Source organism: Haplochromis burtoni, unplaced genomic scaffold, assembly GCF_018398535.1.
Source record: "Haplochromis burtoni strain Fernald_Lab_line unplaced genomic scaffold, NCSU_Asbu1 Contig_41, whole genome shotgun sequence".
Classification (NCBI taxonomy): domain Eukaryota; kingdom Metazoa; phylum Chordata; class Actinopteri; order Cichliformes; family Cichlidae; genus Haplochromis; species Haplochromis burtoni.
The window spans coordinates 1,506,156-1,530,940 of NW_024582402.1; the positions used below are offsets into that span (position 1 = coordinate 1,506,156).

Consider the following 24,785-nt stretch of genomic DNA (forward strand, 5'->3'; position numbering starts at 1 on the left):
GCTTTTCTTTGCAAGCTCCTTTGACTGCGATGACCTGGATGACTGAGAACCTTCACAGACCTAAGGACCAGCATGCTTTCATTCTCTTCTTGGCTGCCCTCACTTCCTCCTTACTAATCCTCTCCACTTCCGGATTCACTAACTGCCCTCCACCCATCCTCCTCTCTCACTCATTTTCTTTAAGCATGAGCTCCTTAAAGTACTCCTTTCAACTTCTCAACTCACTCTCTTTACATATTAGCACATTTTCATATCTATCCTTAATCACCCTACACTACTGCACGTCCACTCCACCTCAGTTTATCTGTTTAACTAGCTAATCAACACAACTCCTGTTCTCCACCTTAGTGTTTAGCCTCACATACAGCTCACTATAAGCCTTTGCATTTGCTTTTGTAACCTCTCTTTCTAGCTGTACACCAAGCCATCAAGTCTCCTTTTTCCTCTGTCTGGAGGATACACCAAAAACCTTCTTGGCCGTTTTCCTTTCCACTTCAGCTTTCAGAGATTGTCTCAACCCCTCCCTGAACTCTGTGCAACATTCGTCCTACTTCAACTTCCACCATTTTGTCCTAGCCTCTACTTCACTGGCTTTCTCTTCTTGATTTCTAAAATCATACATGCTACCATCCAGTGCTACCTAACTACATTCTCCCCTGACATCTCTTTTGTCTTTCCGGTTGCACTTCCTGGATACGATGTAGTCCACCCAATATTATGTCACCTTGTGAAATATATCTTGATGGCTATGGCTACTTCCATCCTTTTTTCCCCCAAATCCACTACCATCTGTCCTTCTGCATTTCCCTTCTTAACACCACATCTACCAACACCTCCTCAAGACCTCTGTTCACTTCACCAGTGTGTCCACTGAACTCAAATTGTTCCAATCACTGGTCGCTCTCCCCTGAGAACACTCTATTCCAGTTTATTCCAAAATTCCTCTTTGTCTTCTGCCTGACATCCAGGCTGTGGGGTATATGCCCTACAGACATTTAAAATCACCCCTTCAATTTCCAGTTTCAAACTCATGATACGGTATGAGACTTTCTGCACCTCCACAACACTATTTACATGCTTTTCCTTCAAAATTATCTTTACTCCATTTCTCTCCCCATCTACACGATGGTAGAACACACTGAATCCCCCTCTAATGCTGAGCTCTTGCTCCCCTTCCACCTTGTCTCCTGCAAAAAATGATAAATCTACCTTCATTTTGTGCATTATTTCAGAAAGCTCGCTCTCTTCGCCAGTTATATTCCCTACTTTAAAGTCCCGACTCAGTATTCTACTCTCTTGACTGCAGCGTGAGAAATTAATCACAACTTGAAAACATTTAAAACAGTGTCCAATCTTCCCAGAAGTGGACGTCTGAACAATTTCACCCCAAGGTCAAACCGCTCATTTCTCAAAGAGAACTGTCCAGGCCTCAGTCAGCATGTTAAAAGTTCATGACAGGAGGGTTGATGATTTGGGCTTGTTTTGCAGTAATTGAACTGGTAGTGAAATCCTCTGTATACTGAAGTATTCTAGAGTCAAATGTGAGACCATCTGTCTAACAGATAAACTGGGTTGTGCAACCCAAAAAATATCCAAAGCACAGCAGCAAATTTAACAAAGAATGCCTGAAAAAGAAAAAACTTGGAGTGTTGCAATTACCTGGTAAAAGTCAAGACTTCAACTCCGCCGAAATGCTGTGTCAAGACCTTGAGAAAGCTCTGCATAAACAAATACCCACAAACCTCAATGAACTGTAGCAACATTTTAGAGAAGAGTGATGAAATCATACAGAAAACAGTTAATTCCCATTATTGCTGCTAGTAGTGTTTCTACAAGCTATTGAATCAAGGGGTGTAAACTTTCTTTTTCACTTGACAGTAGATTGTAAAGATAAAATGCACCAGAGGAGGCAGCAAATTTCACCAAGCACAAACAGGAAAGCGACGATCCTTCGAAAATATGTGTCAGTGTGTCAGCCCTGATTGTGAAAATGTTTAAGTCATTTTTTGTTGTCAGCAGATGAACCAGAAACCACCTATGATTTCTCCAAATGCTGTCAAAAGCAGACAGTCACAGCACAACAGCCGAAGACTCCAGGATTCAACATCTGTTTATGAGCATGCACAGATCATTGAAACAGACTGAGAGCTCACCAAGACATCTGCGGGACTTTTTCTACCTTTATTCTGCCTGATGAAACAGCTTCAGGCTCATGAGTTATTTTGTTAACACGTCCTCATCAAAGTGTTTCTATGATGAGGATATGTTTCTGAGGGTGACACTCATGTAAGCCAGACTCCGCACAGTCAATGGGAATTTAACTAGACAGGGCCACAGATTGGTCACAGAATATGTGTGCTTGTGTTTGTGTTTTTGTCACCGTAACCATAATAATGCATGTAATAATCATCATTATAATTCTTTATACAGCTGTGGTCCCACAGTGAGTTCAAGTTTTAGTGCACAAGCCCAGACAGCGATGGACAGTGAAGTGCTAGTTAGCAGCAGGCAACACACGCAAGAGCCAGGATGTTAGTCATTCTGGCTCCTGGCAACATTTTATACAAAACCGTCATGGTGTGAGTGACTGATTCATAATGTGGGTTTTAAGCTTATACTTCCTGTCAATGATTTTTCAGGGACTATGATGACAAAGCACGAAATACTAGAAAACTAGAACTAGAAGAATGTTAGATTTTTTGCGTTAGACTTGGACTTCCACAAAAAAAAGTTGGAGCAGGCTGAAAGTTCATCCAAGGGAAGGGAATTACTGACGAAAACTACTGAGAGTGATCAACTGATTTTATATGGAGTGACTGAAAATGTAATCTGGAAAGGTTTTTTTTTGACGGGCTTAATGGAAATAATGAGAAAACAGATGACAGAGCAGAGAGGCTCAAAGTGTGAGCTTGTCCTTTTACTAGTTAAAGCTATTTTAGGCCCTGCAGCTTGGTTTCAGGAAAGTTTTGCAGTCACTTTTAAAAAAAAGAGTAATCGGCTCCATCCGTCTGGGTCCTCTGTGAACTAAACTGTGATCCTAGGGGAAAGCCTGAAGGTCAGAATTAAATGAGCATTGACTGTGGGCCTCTCTTTTAAATAGAGTGGCTTAAGTAAGTAAAATACCTGCAAATCAATGTAGTGCAGTCACACGATTTCCCATTATAACACCCTTTAACATTCATAACAAGATGAGGAACTCTATAAAGCGGAGGAAATGTCGGATTAGATGTAGTTTATCAGTAATTACAGTATGCATTTTGCAGTTATTACATTTTTTGGGGGGAGGGGGCAATCTTGTGATTTTATTAAAAGCTACTTTATGCCTTAAAGATATTATTCTCTAGAACAACGGGAGAAATCTAATATTGCACAGGATATGAAGGGGTTTGATATTTCAGATGCTGTCTGTTGTTCACATTAATTCGTTTGAAATCCCTTTAAGGCCTATCCTGTTTTCACAAAGATATTTCCCAGATCTACTTTGATCTGATATATTTTGTGGATATATTTGCTCCACTAGTCTCATTTTGCTTGACTCACACGGGCCTGTCTGTTGATCCGCTCCTACCTGTCTCTCTCGCTCTGACTCCCTGCATTCGTTTCTGTCTGTCTGGTACTGTTTGAAAGTGCCCTTTACACGTCAGTAGTGAGGCGGGTGGTGCAGGGAGGTGGGGGTTTCCACAGCTCTAACTAGGTCAATGAAGACACACCCCTTTCTACCCTGGCTGTGCCCCTGTTCCTCTCCCCCTCCTGCTTGTCTCCTTTCCTTTTTCCTCTGCTCCCTGCTGTGACGCAATGCAGACTTTCTGCAAACCTCCCGAAGCTGAAAAACACAGCACAGTCTTCCATTTCATTAACTGACTGACACATCCAACAAAACAGCCACACAAAAAACAACTTTCATAGATGCCAACCCGGGCAAGATGAATCAGCTGCACCATGTGGACCTTCTAATCGGCCAAAGTTTCAATGATTTGGCCCGGCTTCTTGTTGTGATTACAGATTACATAATGGTCCGGCATTGCATAATGTTTGTGGGGGTTGTCAATCTGTGATCAGCCTTTTGCACATTTGGAGGAACAGTGCGGCCGCCATAAAGTGTTGTTTGCTTTGGGAACAACATCCTCTTACAGAAAGTCAGCTGGTGCACACCAGTGATATAGCAGATAGAAATGAATGCATTTATCTGCAACTTGTGAAACCCATAACATATTCGGCCTGTTACTTGCGATGTGTCTGACACGTTCTTCGAACAGTTTGGACTGGAAATCACAAAATAAGCACAAGTGCTAACTCCATGTGTTACATAAGTCCAGCCTGTTATGGCACAATCCCGACACTGGATGTCTCCGTTTCTGCTTGCTGTGCTGCGATGAGTCATCTGGGAGGTTATATATGAACTGAATTATCAATGTCACTCATGCCTGATTCCTAAATGTATTTTGGTAAACAACAACCAGGAAATAGATCCTGCTATCTGTAGGTGTAGAGCTGATCTCACAAGCAAGAAAATATCACAAACTCCAGCCAACAACCATAAATGAGCTGCAAAATAAAAAAAATAGATTAATTCACTGATTTTTTTTTTAGCCATAATATGGAGTGACAAAAGCATCGCTCTCCCCTGATTAGATCATTTGAGGCGCTTAGAGAGGCTGGATTTAAGAGAAAAGGAAGCAAGGACCTGATGGGAGTATGGGATGATGAAAGAAAATGGGAGGACAACACTGAGATAAAGCAGCAGAGTGCGGTTGTCCAGTAGTGCCCTGCCTGTTGGCACACAGCAGATTTAGGTCATCGGTGATTGAGGAAACACATCACTGTGAGGTGGAAAAGAAAACAGAGAAGAGAAAAGAAAAGAACTAGCTTCTTTCTATTCACTGAACTCCCTGGCCTTAATTAGCATGGGTGGAAATATCACACTGTTGTCAGCGTCCATGTGCTATTACATGTGCTAATCCAGGTGCATTTGGTGTGTGTCTCAGTGTGTGCGCAGTCACAATGAGCTGGGTGTAACTGGGTCAAGTTCACATGGCAAAGCACGTTGTTTCATGCTGGAGATAAACACAACCTTGTTGCCATAGTAACATGTCTTCCCTCTTCCCACAACTTTGCATGCTATACATTTGTATTTGCATCAGATCTCAGCTGTATTGTTAACACGTACACAAGCTACAGATTCAGGACAGTGTGTGACGTCCCACCAAATCCCACTGTTATCAGTTGTGGATTTGAACGAATGCAATCAATCACGGCTGTCGACTGTTTGGATGATGTCTTCTCTAAATCAGAGGTTCCATGAGTAGTCCGAGTGCGTCAACACCACAGAGTTCTCGCTCTATTCAAGCATTCGTGGGTGTGGACGTGAACCTGCTTTTGTGAAGAACAAAGAGGAGAGAAACGTGGAAGGGTGGAGGAAAAGGCAGTGAGTGACAGAACGAGAGCTTTGCTGCTGATTGTGTTTGTCAAGACAAGTTCAGACATACTGGAGAAATTTAAACATAGGCTTGTGCGCGTGTGTGTGTGCGTGTGTGGTTAAATCGTTTACAAACTCAAATAACGATAGAGAACCTCTCCATGAAGACATGTCTGAATTTAGCAACACGAAAGAAAGACGCGTCCTGTTTAGCAAACACGCTGGTATGCTGCACATGCCACGTTTGCTGGTGAGTGTTTATGTGGGTCAATAATGAAATTCTGATCCACTGAGAAAATCTCAGGATGTTTTTTTTTTAGAAAGATGAAAACTGCTGGGACAATATCTAGAAATCCAGTAACTGAATAGATATGTGGAAAATAAGACAAATGCCTGTGAAAGTACAGTAAACAAGTTTGGATTTGCTTGTTTAGAGTCACCAGGAAATGCAATTTAATATTAGAACATAAGATATTTACAACTAAATAAGCTAGGCTATTATGTTGTTGTTATTTGTTTGTTTTTCTTGAGGAAATATACTCGGCATAACCTCATCTAATCTCTTCAATATTAAGTCTGCTTTTTTTCCCCTCTAGGTGACAGCACATTTCATTGGAAGTGACCAAATGTTCCAACAAATGAGATCATAATGTATTGCAAATGTCTGTTCATCCATCCATCGATTTTCTTGGAGCCTTTCTTGGATAGGCTGGAGTCTATCACAGCTGTCATCTGGTGAGGGGCTAGGTTCACCCTGTTCAGGTCTCCAGTTTACTACAGGCCTAACACAGATAGACAGATAACCATTTACACAAGCAAATCACCAGTTTACCTAACACGCAGGCCTTTGGACTCTGGCGTAAGCCGGAGTACCTGGAAAGGACCAACATGGATATAGATACAGACTCCATACAGAAAGGCCGCACCCAGCTGCTGCAATCAATGTGACACAGTGAAAACTCAGTTTGGCAATATTTCGTAAGTGATTAAAAAGAAGAATAAACCAGAGATTAACCATGAGCATCCAAAGTAAAAGCTGAATCGAAAGTTACCCCGAGGTGATGGTGGATTTAGCAAAAGGCTCGAGTTTCTATTACGCAAGCCACAAATCTATCGAGGGCATGAACAAAGACTTCTGTGTTTTCATTATTAACGTTTATTAGAGTCTCACACACACAAGATCTTTAACTCTGAAACATCCTGATGCTTACAAGACAGCTTACAAGACATACATATATAGACAGACAGACAGACAGACAGACAGACAGACAGACAGACAGACAGACAGACAGACAGACAGACAGACAGATAGATAGATAGATAGATAGATAGATAGACAGACAGATAGACAGATAGATAGATAGATAGATAGATAGATAGATAGATAGATAGATAGATAGATAGATAGATAGATAGATAGATAGATAGATAGATAGATAGATAGATATAACGGAATGTCATCTGCAAATAAGATGGCATGAAATGGCATTAAAAGGGCTCAAAATGTTTTGAAGGGGGGACAGACATAACAGAAACAGTAAACCTTGCAGCACACCACAGGAAAGTGCAGCGAAGAGGGCCTCTACTTAGAACCAGCCACAGAAAAAGATTGCTCAGACAGATATGAAGAGAAAGCTACGCCAAAGCAGACCACCAGCCTATCCATCCATTATCTTGGTCTATCAAGCGTAACGTGACACTATGATCAAAACCGAACATTCTGCTGCATCAATATGCATCAAAATGTCACTGGGGATATGTTGTCACGTTTTGGTTTTCAAATGCGGCTTTGTATGCTACAAGCCTTGTGCCGTTGATGCTAGACCTTCAAATCAGATACTGAATTTTTTTTTTATTGTAACTGATTATTATACAGGCCAAAAACACTACTATAAACAGCATGCCTGAGCTCCTATTACGATGCATGCAAGTCCAGGGAGTGCTGAGGAAGTGCCCGGTGAGATAATCTGTACCTTGTGACCCATGATTGAACTCGCACTATTCATCCCTCAGCCTTTATCAAACTGTGAAGTTGTGCAGTACATGAAAAATGAAACCGATAAGGGGAAACTAGGAGCGAAATGAAGCAGGTGCACACGTGTAAAGTTGTAACAGGAGCTGAAAGGATGAAAAAAAAGAACTGAGAATGACATGTATGAAACATGGAGAAAAAAGTAGATTGTGACAGGAGAGAACAGCGCTTGCACTCTCTCTGACACATTGACCTAGTGACGCAGCAAAGCTCACAGTCCAGATTACAGAGCCGTGGCTTTTTAGAGCGGAGGGGAGGGGGGATTAACGGAGCCTCGAAACAGAAGAAAACAGGGAGCTTAACTGAATGAGGGAAGTAGGGATTACAGCTCAGAACCTGAAATAATCCCAGCCAACTGACTGGCACAGCCCAGCACACACTGAGTGTGTGCATGTGTGTGTGTTTAAATTTCAACCTTCTTGAGGGTGAAAGCATTTCTGTACAAATTAGGAAATGAAAGGGCATGAAACGGTGAATGTGGTGCATGAAAAATGTTGGTTAAACTGACCCCTGTTTGCATATAAATGTGTATGAGGAGCTAGACGCGAACGGCGGGAGGTGATGCCGCTAACACAAGGAGAGAGAAAGAGAGCGAGATCGCCTATGGGGCCCCATTGAAACCATGTGCAGCCAATCAGTTACAGTTGGTCCCTCGTCCCTACAAAGACTCTTTGATGTGAGAGGACTTTAAATTCAACCCTGGGCAGGCACGAGGTTATACCGGCTTTGATGGCAGTCAGGAGAAACCTTATTCCATTCCTCACAACAAGACCTTGTGTATGACAAAAAAGGCTTGCTTGCCTGAGATTCAAAGATTCAGTGGCAAGCGCAGATTCAGTAGGTGGTGGAAAAATGTGAAAAATCAATTACTCTGAACTAAAAGCAGCTACACTGTGCTTTTCCATGTGTTTAGCTATAGTTCCCCATCCTACACGTTCTTATACACATTATTCAAAGGGCTCTTTCACAGCCTGTTTCATCTCAGAGAGCCAATTTTTCTGCATACCTCCTTTCTATACCTCTCTGATATAAATATCCATCCATTTATATATGACTTCTGCCGGCCTCCCCATCTGCTCCCTCATCCTGTTATGCTTCTCCTGGCAACCTTCCAAAGTCTTCTCCAGCTCTAAGCTCTTCTTCTTCTTCCGTGCCTCTTCCCTCTTCACCTCTTACTTTATCAACAAAATGTCTGCCACATAAGAGCCAATGCCGAAGCCCCCCTTCGCCTCCCACTAACTCCCTCTCTCTCCCTCTTTTTGTCTCTCTTTCTGCTTCCTCCGCTGTCTAACTGAGCAGCACAGCCGTTACGTAAGAGCTAAGGTCAAAGTGTTGCTGCGGTTGTCAAGGGAAACACAGAACAGGGGGGCTTCGGAGGAGATGCACGCACGACGAAAAACACGAAAAAAGAAAAACTGTGCCACAAAGAAGAGGATATTTATCGTGAGTGAAGGATTAAAAATACTGAGGAGTTTGAATTTATTTCACGCTGGCTAATACCGATGAGTACGAGGAAGTGTATAAATAAAAAAGATAACATACGAAAAACAAGGAAGGGGAAGAGGAAAAGGATCTCTGGAGGAAAAAATAAATGACTCTGGACATCTGTATGTGTGTGTTTGTGCGTGTGTGTCTGTGTATAGAGGAAAGCAAGGAAACAAAATAAAAAAAATCTGTTGCTGTAGGTGTTCTGTGCTCAGCTGCTCCACTAACCTAGTTTGAGTAATCTCTGCCTTCATGCTGTTTCATAACAGTGATGCCAGCGCATTGCATCATAAGGCCACCCGCTACGGCAACACACACACACTCCTCCTGCTCCTCTACCCTCCCAGATCCTCATTAACACCCACAGGCTCATACTTTCCCAAGCACACATATTCATCAGAGTTCAAATCCCTTTTATTGTTATTAATCAGTTAAAGACAGAGATTTGCTATAACAACCACACAAAGAATCCATGAAAACAAACGATTCACAAGAGCAACAGAATAACACATGCATCTGCAATAAAAATTGTTGCAATGTTGAGACCTGATAGTGAGATTAAATAAATGAGACGCAAATGCGATAACAGGGTTTCTATTGCATGCCCTTGCATGTGCAGTGCAGAAATATGAACACGAAACAGGAACCAGACTTTTGCAAAGCAAACCTGAGGTTACTGAGTCTAAACTTTGCTCAGTTCCACCGAGAATACACTGAGAGATGGTGAGCAATCACCGGGAAAACAGCCAGGAATATTTTCCCATCTATTCTTCCAAATCCAGATGAACACCACTGAGGAACAAAGCTCATCTGAGTGCGCAAGCTGAAATAAATACTTTACAGACCCACAAAGTCTATCAGTCCTTGTCACAATAATCTAAATCCACTTACCCCTCTGTTCCCCCCCCCCCTCCCTCCCTCTCTTTGAGGAGAAAGGTCGCTCATAAATGTTCAGGAATGGGACGAGAACTGCAAAAGGTGACATAAGCACAGAGGCTGAATAGAAGAGGCATTGTACAATTAGGAAAAGTTGAGTCAGTGGAGAAACAGCGCGATTTTATTCATGCTTTGAACCGTGAAACCAATATTTGAGGAGCTGGAGTCACTTACTTTATTCTTCAATGAGCACCCAACTGATTATTAGTTTATCAGCTTGAATGTCAAGCGTGTTTCCAGAAGAAATATTCATTTTGAGCCTTTCATTTTTGCATTTCATTGAGGCCACATTTCCATACACCATTAATGCAAATCTGGAAAATATGCAACAAATGGTGTGTGTGTGTAGGGGGGGGGAGTACTCTCTGGTAAACAACAGCCTTTTGATAGCATCATGACGCTTGTTTACATCTTCAGCAAGAGCCTGATTAGACAGGTATTAAATTTACATTGATTTATAGGTCACAACCTGTGCTGTTACAGTAAATTATGTCTTAAATGAGGGGAAACAGTGTGTTAAAGCAGAACTGACTGCAGGTTTAATTGCCTTCCTTTTCCCTGCTGGATGGTAATAATATTTATTTCTCACACTATAACTGTGTGCTGTCAGGAGTCGGGATGGGGGGGGGGGGAAACAACTAGTGAATCAAACGCCAAGCCACCTTAAACGCGCTCCCGACTGCGCGTCCCCGCGAGAGCTGAGAGAGGAGCTGTCGGCAGTGAGATCATGTGAGAGTCCACGCTTGGAGAAAGTAGGTTAGCAGGGTAGACTGAGAGGAAAGCAGGCGGAGAAGTCACAGAGGCAAAAAGGGGGGGTCCGAGCACCGCTCTTCCACCGTGGGACTATTCTGTCAAGAAGAAGGAGGGAAAAAAAAAGTTGATCCAAATCTATTCACCAGTGCGCGGAGACAGTTACGATGCGAACCAAAGCGACTTCGTACACTCTTTTATTTTCCCCGGACTTTACCGAGCGATAAAAAAGAAGAGTTTCGGATAGCTTTTTTTTCTTTCCCCTGCCGTGGTTTGCGAAAGCTGCCTGCAGCTGGGACGAAGTTAATATTTACAGAGTAAATTGACTCTGGCTCCAGCGCCGTATTCCCCTCTCTCCCCACTGTCACTTACAGTAAACCCATGTAGTCCAGTCTTCGTCGTTCTTTCCAGAAATAAGAAAACACCAAAATGAGAGGTAAGTTTACTTTTTTTTTAAAAAATGTCACAATAAATGCGTGTGTTTTTTGGGGGTGAACTTTGTATTTTGTGGTTATGTACGGGCTGGAACAGCCACATGTGTGCGCACAGGGATTTAGGAGTGCGCCTGTTTTCCTCTCAGTTCGCGTTAATCCCTCATGACTGGATTATAGGCGCACAGAGCTGCACGCCAAACGCTAAAGGACGCAGCGCTGGAGGCATGGCGTTCACTCGTGACAAATGCTAAATGTTATACATGTTTACTTTTCTTTCTTTCTTTTTTCCTATGCATCTGCTTATTATGATAACATCAGACCAAGTCCTAAATGCACACATGCGCATTTGTGCTTTGTAACTTGTGCAGTGGCAGACCTTACAAACCTACCCTTTTAAATAAATAAATAAGGAAACTTAGAAGTGTGAGCGCGATCTCACCTGAGACTCCTGTAAATTTTGCCAGGGCGTCCATGTTGGGGTTATGCAATGAGGAGAGGGAGGGGCGTGGAAGGAGGATGTTGTTAACCAAAACTAGAATTATGTAATCGAGATGTTATTTGACCTTATCAGGTGTCTAATCGGCTAAACTAAAGCTTAAATAGGCCACATTTAGCAATAATCACACAATCGAACATCATAATAATTATAAATTAAGACATAATCTTGAATTTGTAAACTTATAACCATATATTTTGTTAATATTTCCATATATTTGAAAAATAAAAGAGCCCTTCAAATGCGCGTGTTTTCGTGTTGTTGTTTTTTTGTTGTTTTTTTTGCAGCTGATGTTACAACACGGATCTGAGCAGCAGTTTGTGTAGTTGTGTTATTGTTGTGATGCGGTGGCTGTGGCAGCATGGCCGACTGTGTGAGTCTACAGAGGGAGACGGACCTGGCTGTTCCACTGACCTAGTTATGTCACCCAACGTTATACAGCACACACAGCGGAAGGAGGGGAAGCGGCTCCGGGAAGCGTCGTGCCGCCCGGACGTGCGGCTTCATGTGCGATTACAGGCTCGATGTTCACGGTGTCGCTCCCTGACACAGGCTGAACTTGAACTTGAACTTGGCCTTGGCCTGGGAAGAGGGCAGCTCCAAGTGATAAAGGGAAGGGGCTTTTATAATGAAATACTAAAGATAGATACGATTTCACATGAAATCAAACTAGTCCTCAGATTTGCAAAAAATGCAAATCACTTTCATATGAAATCTTTTTACTCGTTGGAAAGAGGCAGCATATAAGACAACCCCCTCCAATTACAGCGGTTTTAAAGAGGCTGATAGTGTTCTGATGGTTGGATCTGTTTATGTTTGGCAATTTGGGAGTTTTGGCCAGAGCAAGGATTACTATCTATCATGTACAGGAAAGGAGATTACCTGCAAGGAGTTTGGGGGTTTTTTGGCAGGGGAAGAAAGATCTTTTTTTTTCTCTTGTACTTAAAAGATAGAGAGGTGGGGAGGTAGGGAAGGGGGGTATCTGGTGGAGGGAGTTTCCCTTTCTGGCAGGATATTCAAATGTAAACAATCCACAGCCCTTTCTTAGTTGGCTGCACTCAAAATGTAGTTTAGTCACACAACCTGTCGTGTCCTCACTGGAAAAGCACATCAGCATTTTTTGCTATTTTATCCCATCTTGAATCGTTTTGGTTTCAGAGTGTTGAGTCATTCCAAATGTTTAGGCATGCAGATGGGCTCTGGCCTGTTGTGATGTCTGGGCTTCTGACACTTCCCCTCGTTTGCTGCACTAGACAGCACTTCTACAAAATGTGTTCCACTTATTTATAACCTAGCAGACAGTGAAAGATCACAAGACTCGTGTCATAAGCTGACAGCCAGTGTAGGAGGTCCGTGACTTTCTTAGCTCTGTTCTAATCTCTCCCAAGTGGGGCCTCAACTTGGGCCTCCACTTGCTTGTTTTTGCATCTTTTTAAATAAAGTAAGCTAAATGCACGGGTGGCCAAATTGTATATGTTAATTTAATGCATGCTGCAGTCTCAAGTTCTTGTGTTTTAAGTTGTATTATTCTAAGAGTTTTGTTTAATATATATAGATATATATATATATATATATATATATATATATATATATATATATATATATATATATCTATATCTATATATATCTATATATATATATATATATATATATATATATATATCAGAGATATAATTGAGCACATAGGTTGTTTAAGACGGTTCCAATGTAATGTAGTTCCAATGCAACAAGGAACAGTCACAGTGGACTGTTGTTATACAGCTCTGTGAAACACTGTAAGCCTACACCCAATTAGAAAGCATGATACAACAAGCACTTCAGTGTTTCCAGTATGTACAGTATAGAGCTCCAGCACAAGGCCTCCACCTTTTGTTGAAGGTATTTTCTGCCAGTCATTATGAGTAGGTAGCAAAGAATTAAAGGCACGCCACCTTTTATAAAGACTAGGATCAATCTTAGTGTATCACTTGTTATTTTAACCCTTTTAATAAACTGACACAAACAAATTGTCCTCCTTATAATTTAGTTTTTATGATTATATCATCGAGAAGTGACATGTGTGCGTGTGTTCTTGCACGTATGTCTCAGGGAACATGTGGAAGGTAAAAATTCAGCTTTCTCTTTTATTACGCTACTGACACACTGACATACTGACCATTTGACCCATAAGGCAGGCGGCTCCTGGGTGAATTACTGACTGTTTGTTCCTCGTTAGATGCAGAGAAGTGAACTGCTGGAAGCTCAAAGTCAGTGATTTTCCTGTTTCTGTCTTTGCCTCTCCATACCCCACCCCTAGTGAATTAGCCTCTTTAGAGATAACAAGGTTACACATTTAGCTGCCTGATAAACACTGTGAGGCCAACGTGTTTGCCTGAACCGTCAAAGAGCCTGTTCCCTGTTTATTTTGTGCAAAAGGTTTGGGTGCGCCAAAGTCATACAGACGAAACACCTGCCGTACTCAAACAATACTCTGCGTTTGCCATTTGCGTCATTTCTCATCATTTGTTACTAAGTTAATGTGTCACCCAGTAATAAAGCTACAGGATATATGAGCTATGTTAGCGAGAAGAAGAACTACCTTGATCCTTTTGGAGAGCTGGCTGTCTGAAGAGTGCTAAAGGTCACATACTTCAGACTAGTTTTCAGGGTTAAAGGTACATGTTTGGGTTTTTTTGCAGTTTAGTGTGGCCACTGTTGCTGTGTCGCTATCAGCATTTCAAGCAGCTGAATTTTTATCAGGTAGTTAGCTAACAGCAATAATTCTGTAAAGATTAGCCAAATATCTGACATCTGAATATCCCTTAATCACTAAAGGCACAAAAGTCTGCAAAAATTAGGACAAAATGGCTTCTAATACATGCATGGGCTTCATAGTCTTTAATAATGGTTAAAATAATACTTTTGCAGTGTTGGTCCAAAATCTAAATGCGTCAATTTGAGGGGGCATTTTTCACCATCCTATCACTAGTGGTGTTTTTACGTCAAACATTAACCAGCCAATCAGAAGAAAGTTAACCAGTAATTAAAATAGCTGCTATTTGAAAATCTATTTTGCCACCGACTGCTTCTTTTTTAAGGCATACCTCTTAATTTTCTGTATAGATTTTGTTTTCTATCTAATCAGTATAACTGCATGGCTGTTCCTTATTCAGAGCGACTTTAAAACAGGGGAACAGAGTAGATGCATCTGTTTCTGTCTCTGGTTTTTCTTGGATGTCTGCACAGATTCAGAAAAGAGGCCCATGAAAGTATGTATGTGTGGTTGTAGCAACAGGGGTGGCTGGCTGGGCATCTGTGTTATTCTGGCTCTCAGCACAGGACAGGAATAGAAGCAGAAGCTCAATGTCAAAGACCTGGGAGAGGAGTGGGGGCTGAATAACTGACATTCAAGTTCAGAAATGGTATGGTTTGCATGGACAGCAGCCAGGGACAGGAAGAGAGGGCAGTCACAGTTCTAGCAAATGTAGTTTATCTTTAATATAAAAGCAAGGTGAAGCCCTAATTAATCTATACAGAAGTAGGAGAAAACTGTGAAGGCCTGTGTTGGATATTAGGTAATGTGCAGTTTGTCTAGGCCTGCTATCGTTGCCTTTCTTGTTAAATTTGGCTGTTATGTAACCAAGCCAGTTTGCTAATGCAGGCCACAAGCCTTCAGGGAAATGTTTTATGGTGAAGTCTGAGCATTGTTCAGCTCCACCTTAAAACTGCTCCGCAGCGCCGGGATCGCGCTCGCCTCCCTCTCCCCCTGCAGTGGGAAAGTGTGTCAGTAGGACAGACCGTCCACATGGGCTGACAGGCTACATCGCCCGAGTGACGTATGACTCAGCCAATACCAAGAAGCTGCTAATGCAGCTCAGCCAGTGGGAGAAAGAGAGGCTGAGCAGGGCGGGTTGTCAGTGTTGCTAGAGTGAGCGTGCTGAATGAGTGTTGTTAGGAATGCTCACAGACAGGAGTTATATAATCGTGAGATGAGGGAGGGGTGGAGGGGAACCTGAGAGAAAGAGAAGAAGGAAGGGAGGGAGGGAGGGTGATATTTTTCCATTGCATGTCTGCAGCTGCCTTGATCAGTTGGAGTATTTCAGTCAACAGTTTTAGAGAAGAGACAGCCGACTGTGTCATTAAAAAAGAAGTGGAAAGTTGTGTTTTCCAGTACCTAAGAGTGCAACAATTCCTTCTCAATCCCTAAGTGCTTTTCCATACGTGATCCTCGCGGCACAAAGGGTGATTTTGTAAATCAATCTAGGATAGTACAGGCAGAAAACCTCTGCTGTAACTATCATATGATATAGAGCTTGTCGTCTCTACCGCGACCTAAAGAGAACGAGTCTTTGTGTATGTGTCATATGTGCAAGTGTCATGTGATTTCATATGTGGTTGTGAACTCTGTTCCCTCATGGGGGCCATTTACAGGGCGCAGACAAACACAGTTTATAGCAAGTTCTCATATACACTGTGTGCTAATTGCGGGACGGTTTGTTTATGGGGTTGTTGACATTAAACAAATAATCGATGCCAGTGCTACATAGTGGAGATCACTGAGTGGACTAATTACAAGATGTGTTTTTGAGTGGTCTGGGTCAATGTCAAAATACGGTAATAATTTCTTACCAATACCAATGAAAAGGCCTGAGGTGCATTGTTTTCAGTTAATCATATGGTGTACCGAGCAGTTTACAACACAAAGAAGTTCAGAGATCAGAAGGCGTAAAAGTGGTGCGTTTGATGGAGAAATCGGGATAGCGCGGTCTAAAGGCTAAATTTGTGCCTGGCTCAGGGAACAGAGATGTAGGACTAGCTTTAATTGTATTAAGCTGATTGAATTTGGGAGTGAAACTAAAACTTTTCCAGATTTTGAACAGTTGTAGGGCTTTGTGGACAATAGATGTTGGACTCCTTATTTAGGAGAAAGGAAAGCCAGCGCAAAACAGCATTTCTTTGCCAAATATGGACTTGTATGAAACTATTTTTGTAAGTCTTACTAAATATTTTTCTTCCTGTTTTTGTGTTGTGTGTTTGGATGTTAAAGCCAAAGTATGACTGAATATGTAGTCTGAAAGCCTAATGTGAAGCACGGCTTTCCTCTTAATTTTGAGACACATTAAGGAGCAGTTTTCTGATATCTCCTCCATGTTTCTTTTCATCAATGCAGCTCAGATCGAGGTCATCCCCTGTAAGATCTGCGGGGACAAGTCCTCAGGAATCCACTACGGAGTCATCACCTGTGAAGGCTGCAAGGTGAGCCCAGAGTAACGCCTTGGTATCAAATCTCACTTTAACCGAGCTGTTTTATCGAACGTTTGCATCTCATTCGCAGTGTCTGTATTTTGTCTTCTTGTGTGTGTTTAGGGTTTCTTCCGTCGCAGCCAGCAGAACAATGCCATGTACTCTTGTTCCCGTCAGAGGAACTGCCTGATTGACCGAACCAACCGTAACCGCTGCCAGCACTGCCGCCTACAGAAATGTCTGGCTTTGGGCATGAGCCGAGATGGTAAAAAACAAAATACACGCAAAAACCATGCACTTTATCCACCTTACCAACTTCCTCAGTCTTTAAACTTTTAACAGTTATCACAACCTATTTGGTTAATCTGAGACTTGCTTAAATAAGGGAAGTAAAGATATATGTGTGTATTCAGTGACACGTAAGGCGTGTGGGTGTCATCGGTTTCAAAGCTGATGCCAGAGGAATTTGAAGACCTCACCAGTAAAGATCGAGATCAGCTGTTGTAAGAGGGTTGGTCACATATAGACCTGTTCTGTGGGCTGCAGAAAGAAGACAAATATTATGTGTCTGCTACCCAGGCCTGGGCTAATACAGTGCTCATATATAGAAATAGGGGATTCAAAGTGAGGTAACATATCCTACAATTAGACTGAGGAAGAAATGTTTACACAAGCTCTTGAATTAACCTAAAAAAAATTTTGAAAGTGCAATATCCTTTTATCTTTTCAGCAGAACTTTATTTAAGCTTTTATATTTGCTATTTTATATTATACTTATTTTATTCTGTGGAATGAATGAGTTCAACTCCATTTTCACTGTGCAGCAACATAAAATAATCTTTATCTGTATCTTAGCTTAAACGTGACAGTCAATCACATACTGTACATTTAATAAATAAAGCATGTAAAATGTAATTTGTTTGTCGACTATAATGAAAGTATTTCTGTTTTGCAGCGGTGAAGTTCGGCCGTATGTCAAAGAAGCAGCGCGACAGCCTCTACGCTGAGGTTCAGAAGCACCAGAAGTCCCAAGAGTGTGTGGGGTCTGGAAGCGGGGGCTCTGCCACTCTGTCCTTACCCAGGGAAGATGGAGTCTGTGGCAGCGGTGGGGAAGATGGCGAAGAGGGTTTGAGCAGGTCCTACAGCAGCGGCGGCTCCAGCTCCACCCTCAGTGACCTGGATGACATCGCCGCGCTGCCTGACCTGTTTGACCTGCCGTTGACACCCGAGGAGGCCAGCGAATACTGCAGCCTGGAGCTGCTCGGAGGCGGAGGAGCCAGTGCCGGGAACACCTCCAACTCATCGTCTTCTTCTTCCACTTCGTCGTCTATGTCCAATCAGAATTCCCCACAGCAGACCATGCTGGATGGCGCGGACAGTAATGGCATCCAGCTCCTGCACTCTCACACACATTCGCTTCTGGGAAACACACATGCACTGCTGGACCAGCTGCCTGATGACTGCTCAATAACAGACCTTGGTGAGTGCTGAATATAATAAACAACAAAAAAAAGTTCTTGTTCTTCACCCGTAAACCCGTGTGTACATGAGTACCTCAAAATGTCAAATAGCGGTGGCTGATGTGTAACAGGACTTTATTTGACAGGATATAATAAAAGAGAAGAGTGATTTAGAAGTCCGTATTTTCCTAGTGCATGCTTTTCATGCAACGTTAATATTTCTTTCAGCCGTTTGACATAGTCACTCTTAATGGTTCGTGAAGCTTATGACTGATTCTGGTTAAGCAAAGCAGAGTCAGTCTGGATCATTATTTCAAGTAAAATATGCAGGCTTTGCTTTGAGAATTTACAGTGAAATGCTAAAAGTATTTCTTTGTCAACAAGCAAAAGGGTTGAGCAATAAGTATAATATACTACATGAAAAAAGAGTTAACAGCAAAAAAAGAAATCATATTCAATACAAGGACACGGTTCATCAAAAGGTTGATTTAATAAAAGGAATCTGAGTCATACATGCTAAATCTAAAAGCAAAGAACGTTGGCAAGTGTTATAAAGAACACAAAAAAATAATAATAGTCAAACTATATAGTACATCATCTCTCCAAAAACGGCAACGGATGAAGGGATGGGTGTGTTTCGGGTCTCTGGAGATCTTGAGCGTGAACACATTTCACTTTACAGGTGTTGCAACAACAGACTGTGAGAAATTGAATGGGGTTTTGGTTTTTGAACTTTTAAATCAACCAAAAAAACCCACTTGTGAATAATAAATGCAGGAGGTGGTAAAATGACAAACGGCTGTGGAAATAAGGTGAGAAAATGAGCCATTAACACTCCTGTCAGAGTCAGTCAGCAGTAACCGCAGAGTGGTGCAAAGCATCTAGTAATTCAAGGTCACATGGCCATGGTCTGTAGATGTGTAAACAATACCAGTGTTACACTGTAACTCTGCTGAGCTCAATGCTGTCTTTCCAAAGCGCAAAATCGGTGCTACCGCAAATAAACAGCACTGATTGTGTGTGTATATACCTGTTTTGTCTTACAGAGCACATCACTCAGAGTATTGTTAAGTCGCACTTGGAAACGTGTCAGTACAGCGCCGAAGATATGAAGAGATTCAACTATGTACAATATACACCTGAAGAAATGCGTGCTTTTCAGAACAAGGTAAATAATCCGCACGTGCCCTCCTGAAGATCATAAGGAAAAGAAAAAAAAGACCTAAACCAAGAAGACTGATCCTATTAGTGAGCATGGGTTATATAGTCAAAGCATGATGGAGCTTATTCTTCAGTGGCATACACCCCCAGTCCTCATCTAAAACTCACAGTAAGCCACACTATTGCTTGGCATGTTCTTAACCGTGAACATCCATATTGTGGTTTTATGAGTCAGTCGGAAAATTAGAAAGACACATGTGTCCATAAGATGTACTGTAATATGCAAGTTTTTCTATACTTAACAGAAAAACAAAACTATTTACATCTATATTAATATTTGGGCATCAATGATCGTATTTCTTTTTAATGGGAGGCTAGGCATCAGGATGCTGTCCATCACATTATCATTGTGACATTGATGAACTTTTAGAACTTAAATCTCTTCTTTCTTGCACACTTTGCTTTTCAGTCTGCTGAGTGGATGTGGCAGCAGTGTGCACACCACATTACCAACGCAATCCAATACGTTGTGGAGTTTGCCAAACGTATTGCAGGCTTCATGGATCTGTGTCAGAACGATCAGATCATTTTGCTGAAAGCAGGTTAGTGCACAGTCTATGAAAGCGCAAATACTCTGTTCACTGAGTTTGTTCTTCGTAAGTAAACAAAGGTTGAAACTTGCTAACTGTGATTCCTTCTGCTTTGTTTTTTTTTGTCTCCAACTCTACCTTTGCCTTTTGTTTTAACTACCCGTTCGTTTGTTTGAATAAACTATACGCTCCTGATCTGAACACTGTACCGAACACATCAAATTGCGCAATCCTGGTGGGAAAAAAACCCAAAACATAATTTTATGTTACCTGAATACCTGCATATATCTGACAATGCATTTCTGTAAATGTTTTGAACTTTTTAAAACACTTTAAAACTGTTCAAAAATGTCTTATATATGCCGTCCTTCAATCTGGGTCAAAATTGCTTACATCTTGTTGTTTGTTTTGTACGTGTTGGAGTATCTTGGGCTTTTTCTATCCTCCCCTCCTTCTTTCTTCTGTCTCCATCTTTTTTGCTCTATCTGTGGCTCCGTTTTTAGGTTGCCTGGAGGTCCTCCTTATACGTATGTGCCAAGCGTTCAACAGCAGCAACAACACCATTTTCTTCAATGGAAAATTTGCTTCAGCTCAGTTCTTCAAAGCACTAGGTGAGTATCAGAGCATTAAAAACAATACAATAAATGTCGGAAATATCACATTTCTTTTTCTTTATGCAAGGTTTATAATCAAACATCTGTTCTAAATGCAATATGCAAATCTACCATTAGTGCATTCAAAACTGCCAGTGATCCCACTGAAAGAAATACAGCCAACACCTCTATACCTGTTACCTAAATCCTACATTGATCAACACAAATCATTATTATAAATGACATAACAGTCATAACTGTCACTGTAATGCTTTTTCTCTAAGATAGTTATTTCTCTTTTATTTTTATCAGCAGCAGTTCGTCACAACGAGAACAGATATTAACGTTAATTAGGGCTAATTGAAACCCTGCAGATGGATTTTCCAGTTTTTGCCTCATTTTTGCCTCTGCGGTATCACCGGTGCGCTCTAACAGAAGAAATATCAGCTTTAAAAACATTTAAACTCATTTAAAGGAATGCTGCTCAGGTCTCATTTTAAAAGACAGATTGGTCAGTGGGGAAGGATTTTCCCTTTTCTCAAATACTTCTAAGAAATCAGATACACAGTAATCTGAGTAAGAAAGCAGCTCATTTAACTGTTATGAAATTTCCAAATCAGGGAGAGAGACCGAGATCTTCAATCTCTATGCATGTCCTGTTTCTCTAAGCAGTGCTACCTTTATGATTATTATTTCTGACAATTAACTTATCAAACACAATGCATGTGTGCAGGCTGTGATGATCTCGTCAGTGCAGTGTTTGACCTGGGGAAAGGACTCTGCCGTCTACAGCTGTCCGACGACGAGATGGCTCTCTTTAGCGCTGCTGTCCTTCTAACGCCGGGTGATTATCTTTCATGCACATCTCCTTGTCGCTCATACACACTTATAAAAGCAAACAAGCTTGAGAAGAGCTACACATTTGACTGCAAAATAATAGTGATAATCAGAAAACAGGTTACACTTACATCCATGTATTAGTTTTGCTTTAGATGTTTATTCTAAATGCAATACTGATTATTAAGCTAACTTGCAGTAAAAAACCTTAATTTGGTTTCATGCATCCGTGTATCAGCTTCAGCATCACATTTGTGGGTTGCTCGGATGACAAAAGCGTAGATCAGTTTCATGACATAATTGCATAAATGAAGCTTTAATCTACCTTATTTATCGTTTCCTGGGGATATATACAGTATCAGGCTGGGAGAGAAGGTGTAGAAATCCTGACACTTGATGTTTCTATTCGATTGGATGGTGTCAGCTAGCCCTCACATCTCTATCAAGGCTTTCGTTTAAAATCTCATCTTTAGAACCTACACTGTAGGTGGCTAATATCTAAATGTCATCTCTGTAGACCGACCCTGGCTGACAGAAGGGCAGAAGGTTCAGAAACTCCAGGAGAAAGTCTATCTGGCTCTGCAGCACAGTCTACAAAAGAGTGGCGCATCTGACGAGAAACTGGACAATGTAAGGTTAAGCAAACGTTGCCCTTTTTAAACACGCACAGTTACGCATTCACATGTTTACCCTTGTATTTTTTTCATCCCCACAGATGCTGTCCAGGCTGCCTGTAATGAAGTCCATCTGTAACCTCCACATTGATAAACTGGAGTTTTTCCGTTTGGTCCACCCAGAGACAGCCTACAGTTTCCCACCACTGTACCGGGAAGTGTTTGGCAGCGAGATATCTCTGCCGGACTCCACCGACAGCTAGACAGGCAATTAGGCAAAAGACAGAGAGAAAGAGAGAGAAAGTGTATTAAGATGTAGGGAAGCAAAAAAAAAAAAAAGAGAGAGAGAGACAGAGAAGGGTAAGGATTTTTAAGATCCACAACCAGCAGTTAAGAGACAATCCAGGACTTTAAATTCTCCGTCTCCCATGATCCCAAAGTAGTCCTCCACTTTCCCAGCAGGCAAAAGCACCTTACACTACAGACCACACATGCTCACGGTCCTCTGCATATTGTAGCATTGACAACACACATATGGGTGTAGTAGTAATAATAATAATGATAATAATACCACAGCAGCCCACTAAGCATGTAAAAGCTGCAAGCTCTAACACATGTTCAGCATGTGATCCACTGCGGATCACCCAACCATTTATGAATGTACCTCATCAATAAGCACAAAAAAAAAAAAATCAAAAAAAAAAAATCAATAAGCACCAGTGCACAAGCGAGAAACAAACAACAGAGAATGTACAACCCTGCCACTTTCGAGACAGAGTTTTACAAATAGCGTTTGTATAAAGTTGCATCAAGTAACAAGTCTCCCTGTTCTTGCAGCTCTTAGTCGATATTCATGCATCTCAGTATGGTATGTCCGCGTATTCATACAGACAGCATCCTTGTACTGACCATCACTTAGGGACCAAGATCATGAGTCAAAATTTGTGGGGGGTTTTTCTCCATGACTCACAACTTCGGCTGAACTCAAAAAGCTAAGTACCAGTTTCACTCACTTATTTAGACAGTGTTTGGTGCTGCCTTTTTGTAGGCTCTTGTAATGCAATGACAAACCTCAGTCCCACGCACCCCCTTCCTTGTAAATGCCACTTAGTGACAGGACATGATGAAATTATCTTTAATTTATATACACATTTATAAAAGAAATATTTTAAATAAGAATGTAAATAGATAATAGTATATAAGTGTATGGAGAGAGTTAGAATGTGTGAGTTCCGTTTGGCATGAGAGGGAGAGAGAAGAGGATAGCAAGACGTGAGAGGAGGATTTGTTTTTTGTTTTTTTTTTAACGGATGGATATGTGAGGAGAACTGATATTTGGACTGGAATTTTTTATTTTATTTTTTTTGCCTGGATGATTTTTCCTCTCCTGACAATACTCTCAGGTTTGCACGGCAACCAACAACCCCAACCGGGCAAAGGCGCGGCCGTCACCCCAAGCGACGGGTTGGACATTTGCTGCAGATGCAACACAGCAGCGGAGCCGGTGTTCTCGAACTTAACGAAACAAACATTGTTTTGAATTTGAACTGTCAGCTTTCGGTTTGCACTGTGGCGTCCCGTCCCTCCGCCCTCCCCTCTGCCTAAAAAGACAAGAGGATGAACAGTAAGGAAACGAGAATGCAAAAAGGCAACTGACGACTTCAGGAACTGCATAACACAAGCGGACAGACCAGGACTGCCCACCTGTTTCTAACCAGCAGTCAGTACACAGCTAAACTGTCTTCACTCACAGTGTTTCAGGTGGTTAAAGGCCGGGATAACGATGGTCCATAATATGTATCATTAACCTTCTTTGCTGGTTGGTGCAACTGTATTATTTTGTACATTTGCTGTTCCTCTCTCCTCCTGTAGTCCCAAACCCAACACTTGTCTTATTACGAAGCACTTATACTTTTCCTCGTTCTCATTGGACACTTGTCTAAGGCCAGACAGAGCTACCAGCTGCCCCCCTGAGTTGGGCTTCAATGCCAGTTAAGACTTCATTTAATCTGTTGAGCTATCTTTTGTTAGAAGCCTGTCACACAAAAGTCACCCATAACTGTTTACATTTTTGATGTACATAAATAACACACGTTCTAAAGGTTCTATTTTAGCATAGAGATGGGGATAAATGTCTTACGATGGGCGATGGTTGTCGAGCAGAGCCCGAGGACCTGCTGCCTGCTGCTCAGGGAGCTAGCTGTGATCTCCTGTCCCTTTATTACCAGTGTCGTCTTTTAGCCTTGTACTCCTCACACCTTTGCACCTAAGATGAAACGCATAACCATAATCACTGTGGACGTAAGTTATTTTTGTGAATGTTACTCACAAAGTGTCAAAGCCCTTCCCGTTTGTCCTAATATTGTAACTTTAAATTTAAGATGCATAGGATTACAAAAAATAAATAAAGTAAATAAGTTAGAGTTCAGGATGAATTTCGTTATTGGGTTTAATGTTTCTTTTGCTGTGATTTTCATTTATTTGTCTTTTCTCCACATTTTTTTTTTCTTTACGTGTCTCCACTTTCGTCTTGTAAAGTCAGTGATCTATTTTTTTTTTTTAATTGAAGAAAGAAAACTTCAAACAAAAAAATGTTTGTCTCCCTTCTCTTTCCCTGTATGACAAAATGTACAAGAGGTATATTACTAGTCCAAGAGTCACACAGCTCGATATACAGTATATTGTTGTCCAATGGGATACATTATATGTGGTTTTAAGAATGTAATAAATTGTTTCTTTTTCTTTTGAAGTGTTTGTG

General features: G+C 41.5%; 1 protein-coding gene across 2 annotated transcripts; it reads left to right on the forward strand.

The window, feature by feature from the left end:
- Positions 1–10,566: 10,566 nt before the first annotated feature.
- LOC102313225 (nuclear receptor ROR-beta) lies at positions 10,567–24,776 on the forward strand. Of its 2 annotated transcripts, XM_005920539.3 has the most exons (10): positions 10,567–11,055; positions 16,699–16,784; positions 16,896–17,037; positions 17,728–18,252; positions 19,279–19,400; positions 19,863–19,995; positions 20,487–20,594; positions 21,310–21,420; positions 21,931–22,043; positions 22,129–24,776. In XM_005920539.3, the coding sequence occupies exons 1-10, from the start codon at positions 11,049–11,051 to the stop codon at positions 22,288–22,290; spliced, it is 1,509 nt and encodes a 502-aa protein (XP_005920601.1). In that variant the 5' UTR covers positions 10,567–11,048; the 3' UTR covers positions 22,291–24,776. The 2 variants fall into 2 exon arrangements, with proteins under 2 accessions (XP_005920601.1, XP_005920600.1); XM_005920538.3 differs by lacking the exon at positions 10,567–11,055 and having other exon boundaries at positions 15,610–16,784.
- Positions 24,777–24,785: the final 9 nt, after the last annotated feature.

Excerpts from the sequence above, each read along its gene's own strand:
- LOC102313225 (XM_005920538.3), top strand. The coding sequence starts at position 16,677 with ATGTTTCTTTTCATCAATGCAGCTCAGATCGAGGTCATCCCCTGTAAG. Across the intron at positions 18,253-19,278 it reads CTGCTCAATAACAGACCTTG|AGCACATCACTCAGAGTATT; the intron begins GTGAGTGCTGAA and ends TTTGTCTTACAG. Across the intron at positions 19,401-19,862 it reads TGCGTGCTTTTCAGAACAAG|TCTGCTGAGTGGATGTGGCA; the intron begins GTAAATAATCCG and ends TTTGCTTTTCAG.